We start from the raw sequence: 22,925 nt of genomic DNA on the forward strand, positions 1-22,925 counted from the left end.
GCGGGTGAGCAGGTGAGACACGGAGAACCACTAGCCTCCGCCCCATTCCCGGCAGCCAGAAGCCTCCATCTGCTGACCGGAGCTCTGAGCAGACAGCAGGGTGCAGGGGACTTGTTCACATGTCCCCAGAAGCCAGCTTTAGTGATACTTCATTTGTATTTTAATAAATAAAGCTTGTCTGAAGATTAGAAAGTAAAACAGCTGTCCTGGTCAGCCTTATAGACCAGGCAGTGGTGGCATACACCTTCAATCCCAGTAGCCACACTAGTTTGCCATAGAAACAGTGCAGTTGTGGTGCACGCCTTTAATCCCAACCCTGGAGAGGAGAGGATTATAAACGGGAGGGACAGCTCTCAGTCTCAGTCTCATTCTGGAATTCCTGGGGGCAGGATCGCCATTTTGGACTGAGGTAGAGGTAAGAGTCAGTGGCTCGCTGTTTTGCTTTTCCGACCTTCAGGTTAGACCCCAATTTCTGTCTCTGGGCTTTTATTAAATGTGCTTCAGTCAGCTGCTCTCCATGGCACCGAAGTCCCAAGATTAGTGTTCCATCTTCAACCCGATTTTGAGGCCTGAAACCTTCGTAGATGGTCCCAGGGCCGTGCTCTCTTAGGAAAAAGGAACCAATGTGATAAATTCTGCAGTGTTTCTAGAGACAAATGAGGGAAAGATTCAAAGCTTCCAGGCCCAACCTCTAGAAAGTGGGCAAACAAACACAGGTTCAGGGTGCCAGCACCTTTGTCCTGCAGTGCTGGGGACCAGTGCAAGATCCTCTCATGTGTGCTGAGCAGGGCTGCTGCTGAACTACTCCCAATGCCTTGCGATGGCCAGCAGTGGTCCTCCTCCATGTTGCCTGCTGGGCCCTAGGCCCTCACCCCCTCGTGGGACTGAATAGCCAGCTTCCTCCTGGTGTGGCGGATACAGCTTGTTTTTGGGATATTTCATGAGTGCCTTTCCTCCTCGTTTCCAGCTTGTTACTGGGGACACAGAAGACCTTTAAGATCCCTAAACTGGAGCTGTATGATGTAGAGGCCGATTCTGTTGTGTCTAGACCCTGCGTGACCCCAAGACCATGTGCTCTGGCTTGGGGTGTGGGGAGTCAGAACAGATGTCTTCCCTCTGCTATCCATTCCAAAATGGAGTGAACCAAGGGCTGCCAAGTTCCCGGAAGCCTGCTGCCCTACTCTGAGCCATAACACGCCCAGCTGGTGGCTGTCTGTCACAGCTCCGGGAAGAAGTCTGTCTGCATGGTCCCCTTGTACCGCTCATCGCCAGAAGGGTGATGATATCAAGGAGAAAGAGATAAGATCCTAGCCACACATGTTGTCCCCTGAATATTTCCAAAACTGCCACCCCATCAGCGTACCATGGGAGCCCCAGCTTAGTCTTCTTTGGGGCTGAGATGGTTGCCCTGCCTGTCCCAACATCACTGGTTTTTGAGCAACTAACTCTCTGAGACCCCAGGGTCAGAGACATTACAAAGTGAAGGTGCTCCCATCAGAAGGGGGATGTGGAAGAGTGCTCTGGCCTCCGCCTGCTGAGGAGGGGAGCCAGAGCTGCTGTGTAGCTCTGCTCGGCGGCCCATATCACACAAGCAGCCACCATTGTCTGTATGCCCCACCCGGAGGTCCTCCTCATGCTGGACACCACGGCCTCCAGCAGGCTCTTGAGCTCCAGGCCCAGTGAGCACTGTAGAAACACCTCTGTTGGGTGTAGCTGGCCAGGCGCGCTCCTGGGAGGGTCTCTCGAATCTGGATGCTTAGCTCTGCCGTGAGCCTGGCCCTGCTGTAGGACTAGCTCCTATGGCAAGCCACTCTGCATTAGGGAACTAGTCAAAGGGTCCCAGCCCCTGCCCAGGGACCCGAGGGACTGTGAGTGGTAGCTTTCTTTCTCCAGTCTCACAGATGAATATAGGAAGGAGCCTGGGGACTTTGCCTCAGCTCCTTTTTATGCCCCCGCCTTTCCTCGCTTGCCCCATTGAACCTTCTTGGGTAGCGGCACAGAGAGAGCCTGGCCTTTAATCGTCCTCTCCCTGTCCCAAGGGTCACGACCACGGTCTGCAGCTCTGTGCAATCTGGTGGTCAGAGACACTTGGCATAGTTCCCCGTGCCTGTCCACAGGCCCAGAGGAAGGACAGAAATAGGAATCCTTGTGGGCCCCAAGTGACTTCTCAGGGTCAACCAATGGTCTTGTCTTCTTGTCTGTGAAGACACGGGGCACAGGTCCTGACTTCCATGAAGCCCTAGCTGCTGCTGCACACACACTGAGGGTGAGCTGAACTGGCCTCTGCTGCTCCTGGGAGTACTGAAAACCACAGTCCGGGGCCAAGGGGACTCGCAGGGGACAACTGAGCACGGGGCCTTCTCCCTGAGGACTGGAAGACCCAGCTGGCCTCTTACTGTGTTATTCATAAACATAATGAAAAGCAGCTGTAACAGCAGGCCGCGCTCTGCTGGGAGGGGCACATCCAGGCCCGGAGGAGGACAAACCCCGACAGTGCTGCCTGCTCTTAACCTTGCTACTCAGCACATACCCAGCTCTGTCTGGAACACCTTGGTTCCACAGGTGGTAAAGAAAACACCCAGGCCCTTCCAAGTCCCAACTCACATTTGACTTCTGCCAAGAGCCAGCTCTGTGAGCAACAGTATAAAAATGAATGGCGGGCTGTTTTATTCCTTGGGGGTCACATAGGAACCCCAGGGCCAGGTGATCTACTTGGGGCCAAAGTGACCTCACGTGAGCTTGAGGGATAGGGACACCAGAGAGGGGGAGTTTCTACCTCTGGCTGACACTCTCCAGGGGCATATGTGGTAAGGGGACACTAAGGCAGGGCAGCTGGATACAATCCTGACTCCCTGGGTTGTTGAAATTAGGAGCGGCAGGGCTGCGTCCCCGGCACCCGGCCGCCCGCATGGCTAGCTTATACCCAGAAATAATTACACGGAAACTGTATTCTTTCAAACACTGCCTGGCCCGGCTCGGTCCAGTTTCTTATTGGCTAGCTCTTACATATTGTTCTAACCCATTTCTAATATTCTGTGTAGCCCATGAGCTGGCTTACCAGAGAGGATCTTAACCTGCGTCTGTCTGGAGTGGGAGCATCATGGCGACTCTCTGACTCAGCTTCTTTCTCCCAGAATTCTCTTCTGTTTACTCCACCTACCTAATTTTCTGTCCTATGAGGGCCGAGGCAGTTTCTTTATTATTACAAGACCCACCTCCATCACTGGGTTAGCTTCGTGTCATGGAAATCACTGTCTGCGTTCCTGTTCCTGAACATGGTGTATGTGTGTGTGTGTGTGTGCATGTGTACCTGTGTGTCTGTGGGGGGGGGCATGTCCTGAAATCAGCCCTGCCCCACGCCTAGCACCACAGCTGTCACAGACCTCCACTGACACTGGGGTTTCTTCTTCTCAAAGATTCTCTAATGGAAGACTGTATGCCTCTCAGTCAGGGTTAGTTAACCCCACTTTGTACCAATAGTACTCGTATACTGGTCTTCTGGAGAGCCTGAATCAGCTTTGGCTGCCCAGTCCTGTCCACAATTCCCAATCTGTTCTTATCACACCATCCAGGGAATGGAATCCTCAGTTCAGTCAGCCCCCTGTGTGAGTCACACCTCAGCCACCGTCTTGGCTGGTTGGCGCAACCACACTCTCTGCCTGGGCTCAGGATGCACAGGGAGGAGAGGCCTAGGTGAAGAAGTACCCAGCCAGCCAGACTCGTGCTCCACTCTGGCAAATGTAGGGGTTAGAAGGGGGCCCAGTGTTGGGCACAGCTACCAAGAACTTGTGACTAACAGTGACACACAAGTCCCCCACAAATAAAGTGGCATCAGGTTCTCCTTTGGACCCGGGGCAGGAAGAGCCCTGAGGGGTCTGTGGGTCGATAACCCACCACACTACCGGGTCTTCCCAGAGCCCACATATTATGCCTGCTCACCAGCTTCTGCACCTCTCTGGCTGTGGTGAGGAGGTAGAGGAGACCCCCAGACAGCCCTGCCCCACTGTCCTGGTGACATTGTCATGGCCAGGTGGAGGAAGCCTGAGGAGGGAGTAAGGGGGTTCTTACAGGAAAAGAATTCATTGCATCTAATGGTGTTTTGTTTGCAGGGGTCTCTGGGTCTCTGGGTGGGACTGAGCCATACACTACAAGAGAAGCCCCTGTGTTTGGTACGGCAGAGCCACACACTGTACGAGAGGCCTCTGTGTTTGGTGTAGCACTTAGAAGCAAGCTATGGAACAAGGGTCTACAGAGTCCTGATGGAAAAGCCCCGCCAGCCTAGGCTGACTGTGCAGTCCTGGGGCGCCCTCTAATGCCCATGTCCCACTATGACACCTCTCACAGATTAGAGCCCAGCTGCTTCAGGGCTAACGTTCACTCAGAGCTTATGCTGGCCAGGTGAGAGACAGGAAGAGCAGAGCCCACCCCTACCTCTAGGCTAAGGTCAGAGCTGGCTCCACCCCTCCTACAGGTGAGCAGGCAAAGAATAGGTGATGGATATGTGGGCAGAAAGGGTTGAGGGCCAGGGACTGCCTTGCCAGACCTGGACAAAATGGTGCTGGATGCCAGCAAGTCACCTTCAAGACTGACTGGCACAAACAGGGCCAGCTCTTGCCTGCACCACAGACTTCTGCAGGGGTGAGTCTTGACCAGGCCAGTTCCAGGAGAAGTAGTTTAGGAACTTCTTGCCAGCCCCAGGTGTGACTGGTGAGTACTCAGAAGGTGTTGGGAAGGCTGGTGCAGACTCGTGTGGTCCAGGCTGTGGAGGTCCTGGTCACCCCTGGGTCAGCCTCCCCAGCCTACAGAGAGACAGTTGTGTTGGTAGTTCTCATCCTGACGACTGGTGCCTTTTGTGCCTTTTGTGTTCTAGGACGCCTGTTCATGTAGTCCCTGAGACTGAAGCAGAGAGTTACTGCCAAGCCCACTGTTCCAAGAACCAGGCTGTGCCTCCAGGGCTGCCCATAGAGGCCCCTTCATGGCCCAGAGGACCCAGTTTGGAAATGTAGGTGGACAGGTGGCAGAAGCCATGAGGAAACCTTACCTGGGGCATGGCCTCAGTTCTCTGGACCCCATGTCCTGATCAGCATGACTCATACTCCTGAGAAGGGCTCTGGGAAGCTGCTAGAAAGACATAGAGGAAGAGGAGGAGGATGAGGAGGAGAAAAATGAGCAGGGCCCATCCTCACCCTGGGCTCTTTTCTGCCATAACTCAGAAGTAGGAACCAAATCCCCCTCCTCACAGGACTGTCTAAGATGTGGCCGTCTGCTTGTCTGAACTGCCAGCAAGAAAGCCACAAGCTGCCTGTGATTCCACACACACAAGAGCACAGAGTCTCAGATGAGCCCATGGTGTCCGGGCTCCATCTGACATGCGACATCCTGTCTTCTACAGAGTAGCTCTAGTCAGCGTTAGGAGAGGCAGAGGTTGCTGTTCGTGGGAGCCAAGGAGCCCCCCTGAAGAGCTGGGGGTGGCATCTTCTCAGTGCCCATCTCTTTTGGGGCCTAGGGAACAGACAGTGGCTCATACTCAAGTAGCTTCAGACAAGGTCAGCTGCCCTTTGCCTAGACAAGACTCCGAGAATGTGACTGCAGACAGTGTTAGTGGCAGATCTGCCTGACGCTGATTGGCTTTGTACGAGATACTGTGAAGCCCTGGATGGCCACTTTAGCCTGCAGCCAGGGAACCAGATTAGCAATGTCTACAGCTCACCTCCACTCTTGGTGCAGGCATCATGGCTGCTGAAGCTGCTCCAGGAACTCCTGGATGGTGTCGTCCCACAGAGACTCTCAGTCCCTGTGGGCTCATCCACGGACATCTCACACGCCCCACGCTGGGCGCTGGGATCGGTGCCTGCTGCGTGGGAGAGGAAGGGATGTCGTCTGCCATCCACGTTGTCCTCATTGCCCAGGTACTTCCTGCTTCGTGGGTCCAGGTCTAACTCCAGTGGGTCACTGATGTAGGATTCCCGGTAGCACTTCTTCTCTGCGCGGAAGACAACGCAACGCCAGTATAGAGGATGAAAGGCCTCCTACATTCCTGGACCAGCGCTGGTCAGAGTCCCACGCCCTGCTGATGGATGTGGAGCAAAGCACTGCCCCCCGGGGGGAGTGACCTCTGCACAAAGCCCATAGTGACAGACAAGCATGAACGGAACTGGTCACCAGCAGCCTCTTGTGATGGTTCTAGGGGCTGTGACACCCTGCCCTTGGTGGCAGACCCATCCTGAGCAGTCCTGGTGCCCCGTGACCCAGGAGAGGACTAGCGGAGAGCAGATGGCAGCTGCTGGTTCGAAGGGTACACCTAGCATCCTCAAGGACTGGCCTCCTAACACAGGCACAGAGGTCCACTCACTCGTTTCTCACAGATATTTTCAGGCGTGCACACACACACCTGCTTCAGTTTGAAGCAAGGCAGGGCAGCACCATGCTTCAAAGAGGCATACAAAGAGGTTGTATCTCTGGCTCTTTGTAGGGCTAAGGATGTGAGGAATAAGATACTACAGAATCATGTACAGAGTGAAGTGACCGACAGATCATCACTGCTTTCCATCCAAACACCCAGGGAGCTGATGACCACCAGCAACGACAGATGCAGTCTGGGCCGCCAAGCCCAGAACACCTGATCAGCCTCAAGAGTGGAGGTTCTCAAGGGTTGATTCGCTGTATCTCAGACCCTAGAGAGGGTACGTGGCCATCAGCTAGGTAACCGGACCAAGCTGGATATCACACCCACCTTCTGCCTCCTCCAGCCTTTGGAGCCACTGCAGCACAGGCCGCAAGCTGAGGTGCAGCTGGTGTGTGGCGCGAAGCAGTTGCAGCAGGTAGCGGGAGCGCCAGGCGTAGCCCGTGTAGAACAGCAGTTTCTGTGTTGCTGGCAGCCCTTCTGGCTGAATCTTCAGCTTCTTCCCCTGGACACACAGGAAGGACAGAATGATTTTACAGTCCAGGAAACTGTCCCAGCAGCAGGAGAGAAATGTCAACCATAAGCCTCAACTGGGCCCTGGCTTACACTTCTAGTTTAGAGAATTGGTGTCCCTGTGGAAACAGGTCCCTGGTTACCGTGGCTCAGTACCATCTGCCCCCAACCTTGAGAAGATAGAGGGATCCTGGGGCAGCCCTCCTTTGCAGGACCTTCCTGCCTGGGACTATATACAAGTCTTAAATTCAGGATTTGCCTTGAGCCCTGGCTGTCCAGAGCCAGCCTGCTCTCCAGTGGAGACAGCTTCGGCACAAAGCAAGGAGGACAGAAGCCGCACAGCGTGTCTCTAAAGAACCACATTCTCTCCTGTCGTTGCTGAGTGGTGACCAGAGCTATGCACATCTCAGAGGCTGAACACCACTGTGGCTGTGCCTCTAGACATGGCAGCGAAGACCAGCAGGGCTGGGTGATGCCCGGCGGTGTGGATCCCTATCCCGTTCTGAGAATGAAGTTGCAGGTTCTCTGTTCTCGGGGCCCCTGAGTGTTGTGGATCCTCTCCCGTTTCAGACACCCACCAGAAATGTCACCTTCGAAATGTGTGACCAGGGGAAGTAGAAGAGCGGCTGGGGCGCGGGGTCCGCCTCCTGAAAGACAGAAGGAATGTGGAGGAACGTGGAAACTAGAGCGTAGGCTGGGGACCAGGACAACAGGAGGTGGAGGAGAAAAGAGACAGGGAGGAGCCCTCACCCGAGAGATGTGCACTCCCTGCACAGTGAGTCCCAGAAGGATGGTAGGGTGATCGTCCTTCTTCTCCTAAAAGGACACAGGCCAGAGGTTAAAATTCTGGCCCTTGGGCAGGTAGAAGGAGGTCTATTTAGGCTCCGCTTGTGCTCTACATAAGCCTAAGCCACCCTGCAGCCCTCCTTGGGAACAGGCGTGGTATGCTCCATAGATGTTTGAATTTTATGAACCTCATACACAAAAGTTCCACCCCTAGTGCCCCCTGTGGGAGACTATCTTATCCTCAGAGAACAGACGCCATGCTAGGTTCAGGCAGTGAATGAGGGGGCAGTCCAAGTGGCCAGTGGCCAGGCAAACCAGCCACTGTTAGACCAGACCAGATAGCAGAGGCTGAGCAAGCTGGGTTTAACAGAAGTCAGACACCAGAGAAAGCCAGCATGCCAGTTCCAGGACAGCTACCTGACGTGGGATTTTCCTCTGCATGCTGTGATTACCATTAATGAACAAAGAAACTGCTTTGGACCGATAGCAGGACAGAACTTAGCTAGGCAGGGAAAACTAAACTGAATGCTGGGAGAAAGAAGGGCAGAATCAGAGAGAAGCCATGGAGTGGAGACAGACACATGGAAACTTTGCTGGTAGGCCATGACCTTGTGATGATGCACAGATTAATGGAGATGGGTTCAATTAAGATGTAAGTGTTAGCCAATAAGAAACTAGAACTAATGGGCCAAGATGTGATCTAAATAATATCGTTTCTGTGTGATTATTTTGGGTCTGGGGTCTGCGCTGCCAGGCAGCCAGGAAACAAACAAGCAACCTTCCTACAACAGTGACCAAGTAACCCTCCAACTCATCACTCATCCAAGGTCCTAAGGACAGTCTTGCCTACTACCCTTGAATCTTAGTCACATTGTCAGCCATGGGGGAACACGCACCCCTGCCCCAGGTCCCTCCCACCCCTGACACCATGGGGAAGACCTTGTACAGCCTGAAGAAGTGGACAGGAACATCCTCAAGTTGGCAGGCATCCCTGATGAAGTGGAGTATGGCCTCCTTGGGGCTCAGGCCCCGCTGTTCACGATGCATGCTAGGCACATGCCTGAGGATGTAGTCAGGTCCCCTGTTGTTGATAACCTGAGGACAGAGCCACCGCTATCTCAGACCTCAGCCTGCCCTTTCTCTACGCTGACACCCCCTCCCGCCTTTGGAAGCAGCAAACTTCCTAGCCAGAGCCTGTGTTTAGCAGAGTTGGGCCCCCTGTCGTAGGCAGACCCGAAGGTGAGGATGCAATGCTCCTAAATCTTTGGTCCTGATCCCCTCTCCTATGTCACCCCAATGCTCAAAAGGACCATAGAAATAGCCCTCCTTAGAAGGTTTGTGGGGCATATTTACCCCAAAAGCTGCAACTCTTGGGGAACTCCCTGGTGAGGAAGCCATGGCTGAAACCAAAAGGCTCAGGCTCCAGTGAGGGACAGAAGGGTGTATGGGCTCAGGGAGGCTTTGAGTAAAGTTGCCTGGCCTCCAACCTGGCCTTGGAGATAGCTCTGCAAGGCAGGTACGTGAGGCCTAAGGCACAGAAGATGGAAAAAAAGAGGGGGTGGGGGCATGGGAGGGCCAATGGGAGAGAGTGTGCGGGGCCCACAGTCCCCAGAACCATTTTCTCAGCATGGCGGTGAAGCTAAGATTTTACACACAAAGGAGTGGTGCCTCTTGCTCACTTCTCCTAGGACACAGATGAGGAAACTGAGGCACAGAGGTCCTGGGGTTGGTTTGTCCTTACACAGGCTGGTGGGCTAAGGCAGCGCAGAGATGGTGAGCTGGCTGACTTCTGCACGACCGAAGGCATAGCCTGCCTGGCCGCAGCTCCTGCACCGTGTTGCCAGCCTTTGCAATGCCATTGCTGGGCCCCCTTGGACTCGAGTCCCTCTGTTTCCATGCCCTTGCCCCTCCCTAGTCCTTCCCCCTCCCCCTGCCCATCCCAAGGAGGGTACCACACGGCCTTACCCACTGAGGGAAGTAGGCATGGGGCTCGAAGTACTTGCCCACGTGGACCGTCTCCTGGTGGTTTCCCAGGTCAGCCTGCAGCCCGCAGGCAGCCAGCAGAAAGTAGGCCTCTTCTTTGTGCATGCACCTGGACCCCAGGACCTGCTCCTTCAGGTGGCAGTAGTACAGGCGCCGGGCTGTCTTGTCACTGCACAGCAGCAGGGCAGAAGGGTCAGGAAGAGTGATTCCTCCCATTGCAGGCGGCCCTGTATCCTCTGCCCTCCCCAGGCCTGGCTTCCTAGTCCACGGGCCTCTGAGGACTCTTGGTGGCCTCTTCCTAGTCTGTTTATACACGGGGACATCTCCTGTTACAGGGTCCTTAGTGAGACAGAGGTGAAGCGGGGTCAAGGACAAAGTCTGTCCCTATGGGTGTGGCCCTCCAGCAGCTGAGATCCAGGAGCAAGTGGTGCCATTTGTGGGAGCTCCTGAGTCTCTGGCACAGGGGCAAACTCAGGCCACTGACTTGCCTCCCAGTCAGTTGTCTGTCCAGTACCATCCGCTAACCCAAAGCAGTGCAAACCTCCTGAGAGCCTCTCCTACATCTTTTAATATAGCAATCTGGCTGGCCGCTGATGATGATCTGCTGATGATGCAGAGAACCATGCATCAGTCTCCGTCTGGTTTTCCCTGCTAAGATGTCGCTAGAATGCTCCACATGGCCACACATTCCCACTCTCTAGAACCTTCTTCGGTTAGTATGCTCCAGAACGGGTCCTTCTATAGTCACATACCTCTGACTCCAGAATCTTCCATGACCCCATTCACCATATCTGGGCACCAGCACCAGATTTGCACTTTCCAAAGGCCATCCCAAGGACACCCAAGCCCTGCTGACAACTTCCCAGAGCTCTGCTTGGAGAGTTTCTAGTTCTTTGATGACACCCGTCAGGCACCGATGGCAGCAGATCTACCTCTTGCCAAGCAAGAACCTTCCAGTTCTCTCTCACCCTTCCCACGACCCTCCCTGCCCAAGTAGACTTGGGGATACCTGGCAGGAAGCACAATTCCCATTTAAAGCTCAACTCTGAGACTCAGCTACAGCCACCAGATGGAGACACCTGCCTGGCTTTGAAGGGATGGCATCCTTAGGATAGGACCTTTCTCTTTCAGTGCACACGGAAGATACTTGCCTATCTTGTGGCTTGTATTTCCCTCCCCGGGCAGTGTCTTTGTTGGCAGTGTAGTTACCTGATCGCCCTTCCATTTTCCACGTAGAACTGTACTCTGAAGAAGATGATAAAGGGCGCCCTGGATATCTGACCCCTCTGTCAGAAGAACAAAGAAAAAGACAGAAGCCTGAAAAGGAGCCCCACTGTGGCATGCACAACGGGGGAGCTTCCACAGGCCTGCCTGGGGACACCTCAGACCCAAGACTTAGTGCGTGTAATAGTTAGTTGTATTGCTTTATCTTATTTTTCTTTAAAGGGGAAAACCCCAAGTGGGATGTTCTCAGGGCAGCTACAGGCATCACACTGAGGGAACGGGACTGGCGATCCACCCAACCTCAACTCTTAGGACGTAAGTGGCAGGACTTGAGGACAGTGCAAGCGGACAAGAGGACAACTCTGGACAAACAGGTGACCATGCAGTGACAAAGAATGGGCCTGACCCAGCACCTGCCCCTCCCAAACCTGAGAGGCCTCCTAGTCACTGGCCACAGTGATGGCCCTGGCTCTTTCCTCCGTCCTCCGCTTACTCTGTGTGGCTTGATCTTCCAGTCCTTTGAGAAGTATTTACTGAGCTTTTCCTTCAAATCCAGGAACACGTACTCATTGTCTGGAAGAGAGAAGTCCAGGGCAGAGAAGGCACTCTCATTCTTCCCGGGAATCCCATCAGGCAAGAGCTGAGCCCAGCCGAAGTAAATCTGTCTGCTGGCGTAGAGGTTTGCATGCAGCTGGGTTGGCACAGCTGCCTCTGAGGTTGAGCACTGAGACAAGACACCGCAGATGAGAGATGAACCATCTCAGGCTGTGGCTATGGCAAGCATCCTTCCAGGGCAGAGCCACCTGAGCTGGTCCTCACTGTGTGGAGAGCAGCCGACAGTGTCTGCAGATCTAATCATCCACGGGTCTTCCTGTGAGCTATCACCAAAACCGATCAGTGTGGGTGACCCGCGCCACCTTGTTATCAGGGCTGCCCTGAGAATGGGGTTACTGGAGGTGTTTTTACTAAAACAAGCTTTCCTTTGTTTCTGGAGAAACCTATTGTCCCTTTCCTGTCTAAGCTGGAAAGCATGAACAAGGGCCCTAGAGAAGAATGTGGAGCCCCAAGAGCCTATCTCTGCCATTCTCATTCTCACATACTTGGTGCCCAGAATGAGGTAACACCTTAGGACAGACTCAAGACAGAAGTGACCATCTGGGAAGCATCGAGAAGCAGGCACCCTGGCATTGTGGACCTGGCAAGAGCCATATGATCAGGTCCAGATTCGTGGCTTGTTGTTAGCAGGTAAGGCACATTTCATGGTCATCCCCTCCTACGTTCCGGCTCAGTGGCCGCCTGACAGACATGCCTGGGGGTGCTAGAGCCCATGTAGATGAGAGGCTGGGGGATAACGCAAGGGCGCGGGCCCACCTTATAAGACGGCCTTTCTGAAGTAGTTTCTGCCTAGCCAGCCTTGCCCACATCTGGAAAGGCAGAGTCTGAGTGAATTTTCAGACTCACCAGCAGTCGGCACTGTTCCTGCTATGGAAGGCCCTGCACTTCCCATCCCCCTCAGAGCCTCAGTTGATGGAGGGATAGGCAGAGATGAGGCTTCCTGAAGCCGTCAGCTGTAGGAGCTCATCAGGGGGATCCAAGGATAAGCAGGGCTCTGCCAGACTGAGACACACAAAGACACAGAGGGACAAGGGGAAGCCACAGGAAGGAGGCTGTCCTAGGCCGCAGAGAAGCCACGGAGGATCCAGCTCTGATCACCTTGACCTCAGACTTCCATAAATGTATGCAGTGGCCGAATTAGAACAGTTCCATCACTGCCTAGGGCTCTAGGGAAGTGTTAGGCCCAGACTCCATGTCCTTCCCGTGTCTCAAGACCTGATCACTCTAGCTCCGAGGCCCTGGGCCCCAACACAAACTGTTCACACTTTGGGCTTTGGGAGATGCAGGACTTTGATCAGATAACTTTCTTATCTGATCTGCCCAACCTTCCTGTGTTCAAGAAGCAAGTTCCTCAATGTGAGGCATCCTCGGGCAGGAGAATGCAATGGAAGAAAAGAAGGGTTGAGAAGAAGGGAGGTTTCCAGCCAGCACACACTGAATCATTAGGAATCTGTACAGTGTAAACCACCAATCTGGAAAATAGGGACGTAGAGGCAGGAAATGGATCAGAGCTTCTGGGATGGGGAGAGGGGTGAGGAGATGGAGCCCAGGAACTGGTGCAGCGACACGGCCAGACGGTACTGTGAGTTCTCCCAGACCCAGAGTTGCCGTGTCTGCCGTGGACTCTAGTGACACGGCCAGACGGTACTGTGAGTTCTCCCAGACCCTGAGTGTGCCGTGTCTGCCGTGGACTCTAGTGACACTGCTGGTCACTGTAAGATCAGGGGCTGTGAAAAATCTCCTGTCTTCTGGATGATGTGGCTAGGGTAGGTGGCTGGAACTTTAGCCACATGGGAAATTTTATATGTTCTGTTCAGTTTTGCCACGAAACTAAAGGTTTTCTAAAAAATGAAGTCATAAGGCTGGGGCTGTAGCTCAGTGGCAGAGTGCTTGCCTCACTCACGTAAGGTCCTCGGTTGAAATCCCAGGATTGCCAAAATACAATCTTGTCGGCCTCCATGTGATAGAGCAGTGATAGAAAAGCCTGCTGCTTCTTCCACCCCCTATATCCAGCACCAGGAGAGGCCTGGGTAAACATCTTTAGCTCAGAGCCTGTCGCCAGAACAGCCCCATGAGGGTGGCAGGGGTCTACAAAGCCCAGGCAAGCAGGGACTGCAACACACCCAGGGTCGTACCCCTGTGGAGAACTGTTTTTCTTACAACTCTCTTGGACATGGCAGGCTGAGCGCTCTATGTCCAGCCTGACCCAGGAATGTGGCCATAGTCCAGATTCAATAAAATTCCTAGCTGGCTGCTTGCTGTGACCCGGGGCCCCTGCGGAGGAGGAAGAGCTGGGCCCTGCAGCCAGCAGCTCCTCCCTGGCAATGGCTGACACTGGAGTGGAAAACTTGGCTCAGCTGCAGCCTTCTGCTCTCTTCAAGTCCCAGGTGAGCTCAGAGCCTGTTACCGTTTGTTCAGAGAGAACCCTCAGTTCAGTTCAGAGGAAGGGAACCCCAAGTTCTTTCCTTGCCTGTGTCCTGACCCCTTGTTCCCTGACCTCGCACATGGAAGGAGATGGATGCTAAGGCTGGCTGGCAGGGGCTGAACCCCTCCCATGAGGAGTGTCCCTGCTGGGAGAAGGCACAGCATGAACAAACACTCACTCCCAGTCCCAGCAAGCCCCACGGTATGCTCCCTGGCTTCCTCAGCTGGTACCCAGCTGGGCTGCTCCACCTTGCAGCCCTTCAGGCCTGTCAACTAGAATAGAGCTGGACTTCGAACCCGTGGCCTCTGCAGCTGCTCCCTGATTACCTAAGCCCACTTTCTAGGTGTGACTGCACAGCTGTTAAAGTCCTGATGTGCGGACAGCTCCCGGTATTGACGCCGAGCCTCAGCTAAGAAGACAAAGGTCTTAGAACACGTGGCCTAGTCTTGGCCATATCATGGGCTTTGGCCTTGCATGCTAGATACCAGTTACTGGTAGCTTGGTATCACATGACCTCAGAAGACTAATTTAATCTCTAGGGAAACTGAATTCTGGGTGTTCAGGGAGAAGTACCTTACCCCATCCAGACAGCGTCCCATTGACCAGCACAGGGCTACCCACTGCAGTTGCTGTAGTCACCTTCTATAGGGATTCTACCTAGCGCCTCCTATGGCTTCATCCTCACCACCCCTCACCATTTCACCTTCTCTTCTAGGCTCTTTGGGGCCCGAGGGACCGCAGGCAGGACATAGAGTCATGTCCCAGCTGCCCTCTCTAGAGCAGCATCCTGGAAAAGCCTTTTGACCAAGGATCATCTCCCCTAAGGGGAGCTTTACGAGAGTGCCCATCACATCCCACAGGAGCTGTGTGGCCCTTGCACACCAACGGAAATAGTAGTGCCAGTGTAGAGCTGAGAATACAGAGAGCAGACAGCAGGCAGATCTGGATAGAGCTGCTTCCGGAGACAGTGCAATGCAGGTGGGGGATGTCGTCCCCCGCTCAGACACGGTCACTTCCACACTGCCTTCCACGGCCTGCCCAAGCTCCCGCTTCCTCCTGGCCCTTCTCTGCTGGGCTGGAGGTCCTTGGTCTCCTGCCCAATTTGGTTCTTATATTCACAAGCATGTGAATGTACAGGCGTGTGGGGTGAGTGCATGCTTAAGCACGAGTGAGTGAGCCCGTGTACTAATGTATGGACGTGCACTGTGTGTATAGTTATACACGTATGTGTAGCATGCAAGTATGGGCACGTGTGTTTGAGTGTGAATGGTATAATTGCATGTGCATGAATGTGTGAGGGAGTACATGGTTTAACTGTATGTGTGTGAGAATATACTGCATGCGTTATGCACACGTGTGTGGTGCATGCTTGTGTTAGGTGTATGATCAATATTCATGTGCACTTCTTGTTTGTGGCATGTGAGTTTGTGTGTATGTGTGCACACATGTGTGAGTAGTATGTACATTTTGTGGTGCATGTGCACAAGTGTGCATGCATGTGTGTTCATAGCCTTATTGGTTTATCTGTGGGCGGAGTCTGTGACAAGGCAGATACTCCTGAATTCCAAGGACCCCCCCTTTTTTTCCTGGGTAGCCTGTGTTGGGGTTGCCAAGCAATGCTTACTTCTGATGACGCTGAGGCCAAAAATGTAAGCTTCTCGAATGTGTGCCGTATCACACACCTGCCGGAAGAGCTCTTGCCCTGTGGCTGTGACCTGGAATAAAGGAAGGGTGGGCATAAGCCAAATGCAGAACTTCCTCATAAGACCCTGGACTGACAGGGACGCTGGGTCAGGGAGGGAGCAGTATCATCTGCTTAGGCAGGGGATGGAGCCAGGGACCAGGGCCTGGGCCTGGGCCTGGGCCATCCACTTGTTTCCAAAGCACAGATTTAAACATCGGTCCCTAAAAAGAACAGCCTAAGGATGTGTTCCAACCCAGAGAGGAGATGCCCTCTTTCTTTAGGGGTACACTGGGGCTGTAGAGGCCCTGGTTGTGGGCAGAGGGTGAAACCTAGCCGACATCCATCTTGGTAATCTCTGGTCACCTCCTGGAATGTTAGTATCCTCTCGGTACCCACACAGTGCTGCCACCTGACGTGAGAGGGAACCCCATAAGACCAGTGACCTCACTATAGCATTTGCTGACTTCCAGGTGGAGGCGAGGGTTCCTTTCTGCAGGTGGCAAGTCCCTGACCCTGGAGCTGAAGAGGCCTGACTGAGGGTAACACAATTCTGTGCCCACAGTACCTGGGTAGGGGATGGCAAGCCAAGAGCGAAGGAAAGACAGAGAGAAACTGCTTGGCCTGGGAAGGAGGGTGTGCCCTGTCATGGTTGCATCTTTGATTACAGGACGGTGGAGATGACTCAGAGTGAGGACAAAAGCTGGAGATGTGTCAAAGTCCAAAGTGTGGCCGGGGCAAAAAGCTAGAGGATAGGAAGTCACGTTCAGAACCCTCAGGAGCTGCCAAACTCTCTCCTATGTCGTCACCATCCTGGATAATTGGAGGTCAGCCAGGTCCCTTGTAATAAACTCAGCCCAGGGAAGCCCATGATGCTGGCTATGGAGGGAGAAGCATATAACCCCGCACCCTGTGGAGACCAGGAAGCCAAGATGCTAGCCTCTAGGTGACTGGAAAGATCGGTGCTTTATAGCACAGTGGTGTCCTTCATAGTCACATGAGGTCCGTGTATTCTTGTACCTGGGGCTTCCTATACATGATCCTTGCTGCCACCCTTCCCTCTAGACACGCAGCCTCCATGGTCCACCCCCACAGCCCTCTGTGGGCCCCACTTGTCCCCGCTCAGCCTCTGGATACAGAACCCCCACTGTCTCTCTGCTCACCTCCACGGACAGCCGCAGTTCTTCCCAGGTAGGCAGTAGTACTAGGATGTCTCTGAGCTCTGAGCTCATCTCAGGGTCCCAGGTTGTGGTTTCTGTTGGGAAGTACACAAGGGCTCTCTTAGAACTAGGCGTTGTCTACTGCTTCCTGCAGAAGACAGTGAACTAGAGACTGGACAGTCCCGAGCTTCCCGCTCGGGCGGCACCAGTGTGCTGGTCCTCCCATCTCCTCCCCGGTCATCAGTGCGAGGGGGTGTGGTCACCTCCCATATGCGGCTGCACGGTCTGCAGTCCCTGTCCAGACTGTCTGGGAAAGCCGGGAACTCAGCGACTGAGCAGGAACAAAGGTCAGGGCTGTGACTCTGGGTGTGTGGAGGCCGCTGGCATGCAGGCCAGCAACAGCATGACTCTCAGGCAGGATGCAAGGCTGGGAGCACTGTGTGCCCTGACAGGAAGTGATGGAGCCCTGATCCGCATGAGATGCTCCTTCAGCTCCTCGGAGGATGGCAGGACCACACAGAGGCCAGAACCACGACATCTGTTCCTTCTGCAGCAGGTGGTTAAGAAGAAGTAGGCCATGTGACCACAGTGAATGGGCACTACAGAGTCACAGCTGTGTGGCCGAGCAGGACATCAGCTACCAGCCAGGATGAGCAAACACCCGGGAATGCTAAGGATCAGCTCTGAGCAGGGGCAGGTCATTCTGCTCCAGAGTCTTTCCTGTCCTACTTGGGGGCAGCACCAGAGAAGCCCTGCTCCATCACAGGCTCTGAACGGGCAGGGGCTAGTGCCAGGATCTTAGCGTTTTAGCTGGGACAGTCTGACTGCTTGTGGCCAGCCCTCCCCACTCGGGCTGAGGTCTTGCTCCTCGCTGTACCATGTTCTATAGACTTCCTGGATGCTTGTGGCCAGCTCTCTTCCTCACCAGGTAAAGTCAGTGTCTGTCACTTTGAGATAATAGAAACATTCCCAGGACATAGATCTAGGCTCTCAATACTACACCACTGTGCTGTGTTCCCAGATCCTGTTTACTGTCTGAACAGGGCTCTACCCCAAAGGCAGGGCTCACCTCAATACGGCAGTGAAGTACACTCTGGCTATTCTTCCAACTATGCCTGCAGCCAGGAGGGGGACATTGGCAGCGCCTCTGCCACATACAGCACCCAGGGATCCTGAGAGGGCAGCTGGGATCATCCTGGAGCCAGGGCTGGATGCAGTGACCAGTACTGGGCCAGGCAGAGTGCTGGTCAGTAGTCAGGGCCTATGGCTGAGGCATTACAGGTAACACTTGGCAAACGGGTCACAGACATCTCCAGATTCATGTTAGTACTGATAAATGTGATAGAAACAGGTAGTCTCTGGTGGCTCACAGGCTGTCCAGTACCAAGGGCCGTAGCAGCCTGCCTGGGAAATGTCAGGTTCACAAAGAATACATCAGTTCCTGAAGATGCCCCATATCTCCCAGGCAGGCAGCTGTAATGCTCCGTGGCTACAGGGCCTAGTCAACCCTGGTTACCCTGGTTACCCTGAAGACCACAGTCGGGGACTGTAGTCTTCTGGTTCCTCAAAAGGCAACAGTTTTCTGTCTGGATGGAACAGAAATGGGACTAGACCCCCAGAGAGAGAGCACCACTCCTCAGCTCCTCTCGGCTTCTGTGGGGCTGTGGTGCCAAGTCCCAGGAAGCTAAGGTCCATTGCATGGAATCATAGCTTACCTGCTATGTATCTGCCTCTGGGTGACTAGTAACATCGAATGCAAAATACGTACTGTGCTCGTTTGGGGGGAATAATGAGGAAAAGTGTGCTCCAAGCATGCGGTATTTTTCTCCAAATATTGTGCATGTGCAAATGTGTGCATATGTGTGTGTGTGCATATGTGTGCGTATGTGGGGGTGGTGCATATGTTGGTATGTGTATATGGGGGTAGATCACGCACGTCTGTGTATGGGTAAGTTAGAGGTTGACATCAGGCGCCTTGGTCACGCTTCACCTCATTTTGTTAGACGAGGTCTCTTCACTGAGCCCAGACCTCACAGATTCAGCTAGAGTGGTTTGCAGCAAGCTCCAGAAATCCTCTTGTCCCTGTCCCCAACCCCAGTGCTGGGATAATGGGCACATGTTGTGCCTGGCTTTTTATGTAAATCCTGGGGGATCGACCAGACTCCTTGCGTTTGAGAACCAAACACTTTACTGACTGAGCCATCTCTTCAGCTCCATATACAAATATCTTTTCTTGGAATTTGCCTGGATCTGCAGCTTGTAAGGCCCCTAAATGTGGGTGCCGACCCCACCTGCCATGTTTTGGTTTAGGCTGATCAAGGTGGAGGCAGTGACTTTACGCTGCCTAGGAGCACAAGGAAGACATGAGGCTACGTACTCAGGTTCTCTTCAACCCAGTCTTCCCGTCTCCTGGGCGCTTGTTTTCTATCTTCTACCACTAGGCGAGCCTGCTGAGAATGTTCCAGAACTAAAGTTTTTGAGACACACATCTAAAACGACAGTCTTCACAGACAAAGACAAAGCCGGAGGAACCTTCAGCAGTAAAGAGGAATAATGTGCTAACAAAGGAAAAACAGAAACCAGGGTGCTGCCTGCCAGATTCTACCTGTGAGAATCCCAGGCAAGGTGAGGTTTCTCGATGTGATCGTGACTGCCTGTGGAGGGGCTGAGGTGGGCATGCTCGGTTTAGAGTGACACCCGGTGGTGCGACTCCCGAACTTACTAAGATTTGTGTAACTGTTTGAAAGGAAAGCAACTTTACGGTGTGTGAACTACACCTCATGGAGTGATTGAAATGCAAGATAAACTATAAAACAGGAGAACTGCACAGTCTGACCCCATCTGTGCCTTTGTGCCTGCATGCATACGTGTCTTATGCGAATGCCCCAGCGAGCGTGCGCGGATTGGGAGTGTGCTCACATATGTGTTGGCTCTCCAGCCTTTCGGTAGGAGGCCCTGAAAATCTCAGACAGGGTCACCCAGTACAAAAAGTGTCTCTGTGGGGGGCTTAAGCGTCTCCTCCAGGAAAGGGCATCCTCAGGGTCATTCTGTACCACTGCCACAGTGTGTGTTTTATCTCCCTCAGCTGTGTCTCCCAGGGCAGCGGGAGCTTCCTCAGCCCAAGCCTGCCATCCCTCCAGCATGGGCTATCCTTCTCTTCCTAAATGCTGTTAGTGGCAGGTGCTGGGTCAAGACATGGACGGGGTTTCGGATGGCTCATGGGGTCTGTGGGACAGGAGTGTGGATTGAGTTGCCTTGTATGTGGGACACAGCACGGGGACCCATGGGTGGCATGTGCGTCTCTGGAGATCCTGCCCCACAGCCTCTATGGTCAGTCTCCTGGAGATTATGCCCTGGAATCATGCTCTCTAGCAGGGGGCAGAGGTGTTGGCAGCAGGAACCTTTTAAAGTTCTGTCCAGCAGTGCCGTGCATCACCCAGGCTACTCTTGAACTGCCCGTCAAAGCACAGATCCAGAGGGCCAGTTTAGGGACATGAGTGCCAGCAGATGGGCATGTTCCTCAGTTTCCCGTGTCTCCACAGGTTCCTTCCCTCTGTGCCCAGTACACTCTGATAGTCCCAACAGTCCTTCAGATGATGGAGAAAGACCTTTTGCAGGGACAGCCCAGGCGCAGACCTGGGGCGGGTATATCAGGTCGACTCTGCTGCTGGGCTTGGGCTGCCTTAGCCCCGGAGTCTGCAACACCACCTTCCTGTCACTGTTGCCAGATGTCCTGGTTTGGACACAGAGGACACTGAGATGCACCATTCCCCAGTGTGACTGGCTTCCTGGTCACTTGCAAAGAAGCCAGAGGTAGGGGAGGAGTCTAGGGTGGGAAGCAGCTCATTCCAGCCTAGCAATGGGTGTGCCCTCCCTAAGTCCTCTAATGCCCTCCCCGGCGCTGGACTTGACTCTGGCAATGCAGAGGGCAGATTCTCGGCATTCTCTGCATCCAGTTATGAGTGTAAACATTCCCTGCATTGAGCCTAAACTGCTGTGCTCCCCAAACAGAAGGAATAACACACAGCGAGCCAGCTGCTCCTACACTGGCTCCTTGACGCTGATGGCCAGAGGGTGGTTCTGCAGGAGCTTGCAGGAAGATGGACCTGTCTGAGTGACCCCACGTTTGCAAGGCACGTGCTTTAAACTCTGTCAAACCTGAGTCTTCAGACAAGACCAGCTATGTCGAATAGTGTGGCCATAGATCATTCTTGCCAATACACATGCTGCCTAAACAGATATCCACCTGCTCACTGTGTCTGCAAAGGCAGCCTGCTATTCCCCTGCTCCTGGGAATTTACAAAGTAAACACATTTGGGGCCAACACTGGCTAGCTCCAGGGTTGGGGGATTGGGGTAGCGGGGTTCCAGCCTAAAGACTGGTGCTGCTTGGGGGCTTGATGTTGGCCCATGATCTGGCAGAGGGTGCTGGAGTCCCTAGGTCTCATGCGTTCTTCCCTCAGCTGTAGACATGAGGGACTCAGCATGGGTCCCAAGCTGAGACACAGTCATTTGTGAGCCCTAATGTTGCTTTTAGAAAAATCCTTTCTGTGTCACATATTCAGGTTCCTCCCGATGACTATGGAGGGACCAACTCAGGCAAGCAGCTGAGAGCTATCCTCTGGAGGCCAATTGTTGAGTGTTTGTCATGGGTGTGCTTAGCAGGTTTACCAGGTACACTGACGCCATCAACTCTGCTGGGCAGACTTCTGCTTGTGAGGTGTGATGATGTATGTCCCTAAGCCTCCCTCTGTGGAGGTAGGGTGTCATTTGGGAAGAACAGTTTAGGATCACTGGAAGCAGCTTAGCCTCCCAAATGAGCCTGAAACCCTTGGCTGAGAAGGAAGAGCCCTGTGGCAAGAGACCACACCATGGGGGAGTTGCTGTCATGCTGGTCTTTACTCATTTCTCATCATAAGAGTCATCTGGACTCCTTGCTCTCCCTCCTCAGCCTGGGGACACACACCCCACACTCCCAGCATGCACTTGGCCTCTTATTACATCACATTAACACGTAATGAGATCACGTACTCATCTTCTCCTGGTTCAGCGAGCAAAGCCTCACAGCTGGGAGGTGCCCTACAGTGCCGACCCCATCTCCCGAGGATGGTGCGCACTTTCTCGCTCATTGTGCACGCTGGCTGTGCTCACTGTCAGCACTAGGAGAGCCCACCCCAGCAGTGGGCAGAAACACTCTTGAAGAAAGGGGCTCAGCCACGGGCCACTGTGAACTGTGCCGTTAGATTGCTTGTGCATTTTTACCTCTCAAAATAATCCCACCTTGGAAGCAGATCCAAGAAGACTGTAAGTTCAAAGATCAGCCTGAGCAACAGCGTGAGAGCTGCACCCCCCCACCTCAAACATGAAAGGGTAGGACACAGGGGTTGAGTGCATGGATTCTTGTTTATTATCATGTGTGTGTGTATGTGTGTGTGTGTGTGTTTTCATGTGTGTGGAAGCCAGAGGACACCTTGGTGAAGTCCGCTTTCTCCTTCCACCTTTATATGGGTTTGTGGGATCACGTTTGCTAGGCATTGTGGTTTGAATGAGAAACGCCCCCCATGGGCTCACATCCCTACTTGGTGTTACTTATGGGAAAGATTACGGAGCTTTTAGGACATGGAGCTTTGCTGGAGAAAGTATGCCCATGGGCTGGCTTTGAGGGTTTATAGTATAGCCCCATTTTCTGCTTGCTCTCCCTGTTTCCTGGGTGTAGGAATATGATCAGCTTCGGCCATAGCGTCCTGTTTCTGCCGCCATGCCTCCCCCACCATTATGGCCATCTTGAGGTTTGAAACCCTAAGCAAAAATCAACTTTCTTTGGACATAGTAGTTTATCACTGTGCAGAAAGTAATGCAGGAGTTAGGCACGTGGATTATTTAGTTTTTATTATCCTGTGCATGTGTGTGCGTCTGTGTGTGCGCTCCATCAGAGCCCAGCCTGGGAAGGGACCCGTGGGAGATGCTTGAAAACTTCAGGAGGTAGAAAGGAACCCGTCCCTCCAAAAAAAGGCGAGAGAAAGCCTTGCCAACATGTGGGTTTCACTTCCTGGTTGAATTAGGCTGGCATGGAAGGATGTCTGATGTCACAGCCTTGGACCTTCTGCTCGAGCTGCGGGCACCCAGGAGTCTATAG

The 22,925-nt window shown here is 53.6% G+C and overlaps 2 protein-coding genes across 8 annotated transcripts in view; one reads left to right on the forward strand and one right to left on the reverse strand.

The window, feature by feature from the left end:
- The window catches only part of Kif25 (kinesin family member 25), a 32,715-nt gene extending 27,709 nt beyond the window's left edge, over window positions 1-5,006 (forward strand). For all 3 annotated transcript variants that reach the window (XM_050136015.1, XM_050136016.1, XM_050136017.1), the window contains exon 15: window positions 4,871-5,006. In XM_050136015.1, the coding sequence (XP_049991972.1) occupies window positions 4,871-5,006 (136 nt within the window). The remainder of the gene's footprint in view (window positions 1-4,870) is intronic.
- Window positions 134-17,402, reverse strand: Frmd1 (FERM domain containing 1). Of its 5 annotated transcripts, none has more exons than XM_050136035.1 (12): window positions 16,794-17,402; window positions 15,574-15,664; window positions 11,403-11,482; window positions 10,895-10,971; window positions 9,668-9,854; window positions 8,642-8,797; window positions 7,667-7,732; window positions 7,495-7,563; window positions 6,734-6,908; window positions 5,711-5,983; window positions 5,042-5,121; window positions 134-605 (listed from the first exon to the last, which is right to left on the reverse strand). In XM_050136035.1, exons 1-11 carry the CDS (start codon window positions 16,860-16,862, stop codon window positions 5,081-5,083), a joined length of 1,284 nt encoding a protein of 427 aa, XP_049991992.1. In that variant the 5' UTR covers window positions 16,863-17,402; the 3' UTR covers window positions 134-605; window positions 5,042-5,080. The 5 variants fall into 5 exon arrangements, with proteins under 5 accessions (XP_049991992.1, XP_049991993.1, XP_049991991.1 ...); XM_050136036.1 differs by lacking the exon at window positions 134-605 and adding an exon at window positions 2,884-4,896 and having other exon boundaries at window positions 5,042-5,118; XM_050136034.1 differs by lacking the exon at window positions 134-605 and adding an exon at window positions 2,884-4,799.
- Between the last annotated feature and the right edge of the window lie 5,523 nt (window positions 17,403-22,925).

The sequence above is a fragment of the Alexandromys fortis genome, unplaced genomic scaffold, assembly GCF_014885135.2.
Source record: "Alexandromys fortis isolate MF-2015 unplaced genomic scaffold, M_Fortis_MF-2015_v1.1 scaffold_23, whole genome shotgun sequence".
Classification (NCBI taxonomy): domain Eukaryota; kingdom Metazoa; phylum Chordata; class Mammalia; order Rodentia; family Cricetidae; genus Alexandromys; species Alexandromys fortis.

What these genes read in the sequence shown, in the direction of transcription:
- Frmd1 (XM_050136035.1), bottom strand. Translation starts at nt 16,862, where the DNA reads ATGAGCTCAGAGCTCAGAGACATCCTAGTACTACTGCCTACCTGGGAA. An exon ending in GAAAATGGAAGGGCGATCAG is followed by an intron (nt 9,855 to 10,894) that starts GTAACTACACTG and finishes GCTGCTGTGCAG; the next exon opens with TGACAAGACAGCCCGGCGCC. An exon ending in ATGCCTACTTCCCTCAGTGG is followed by an intron (nt 8,798 to 9,667) that starts GTAAGGCCGTGT and finishes CTCTGTCCTCAG; the next exon opens with GTTATCAACAACAGGGGACC.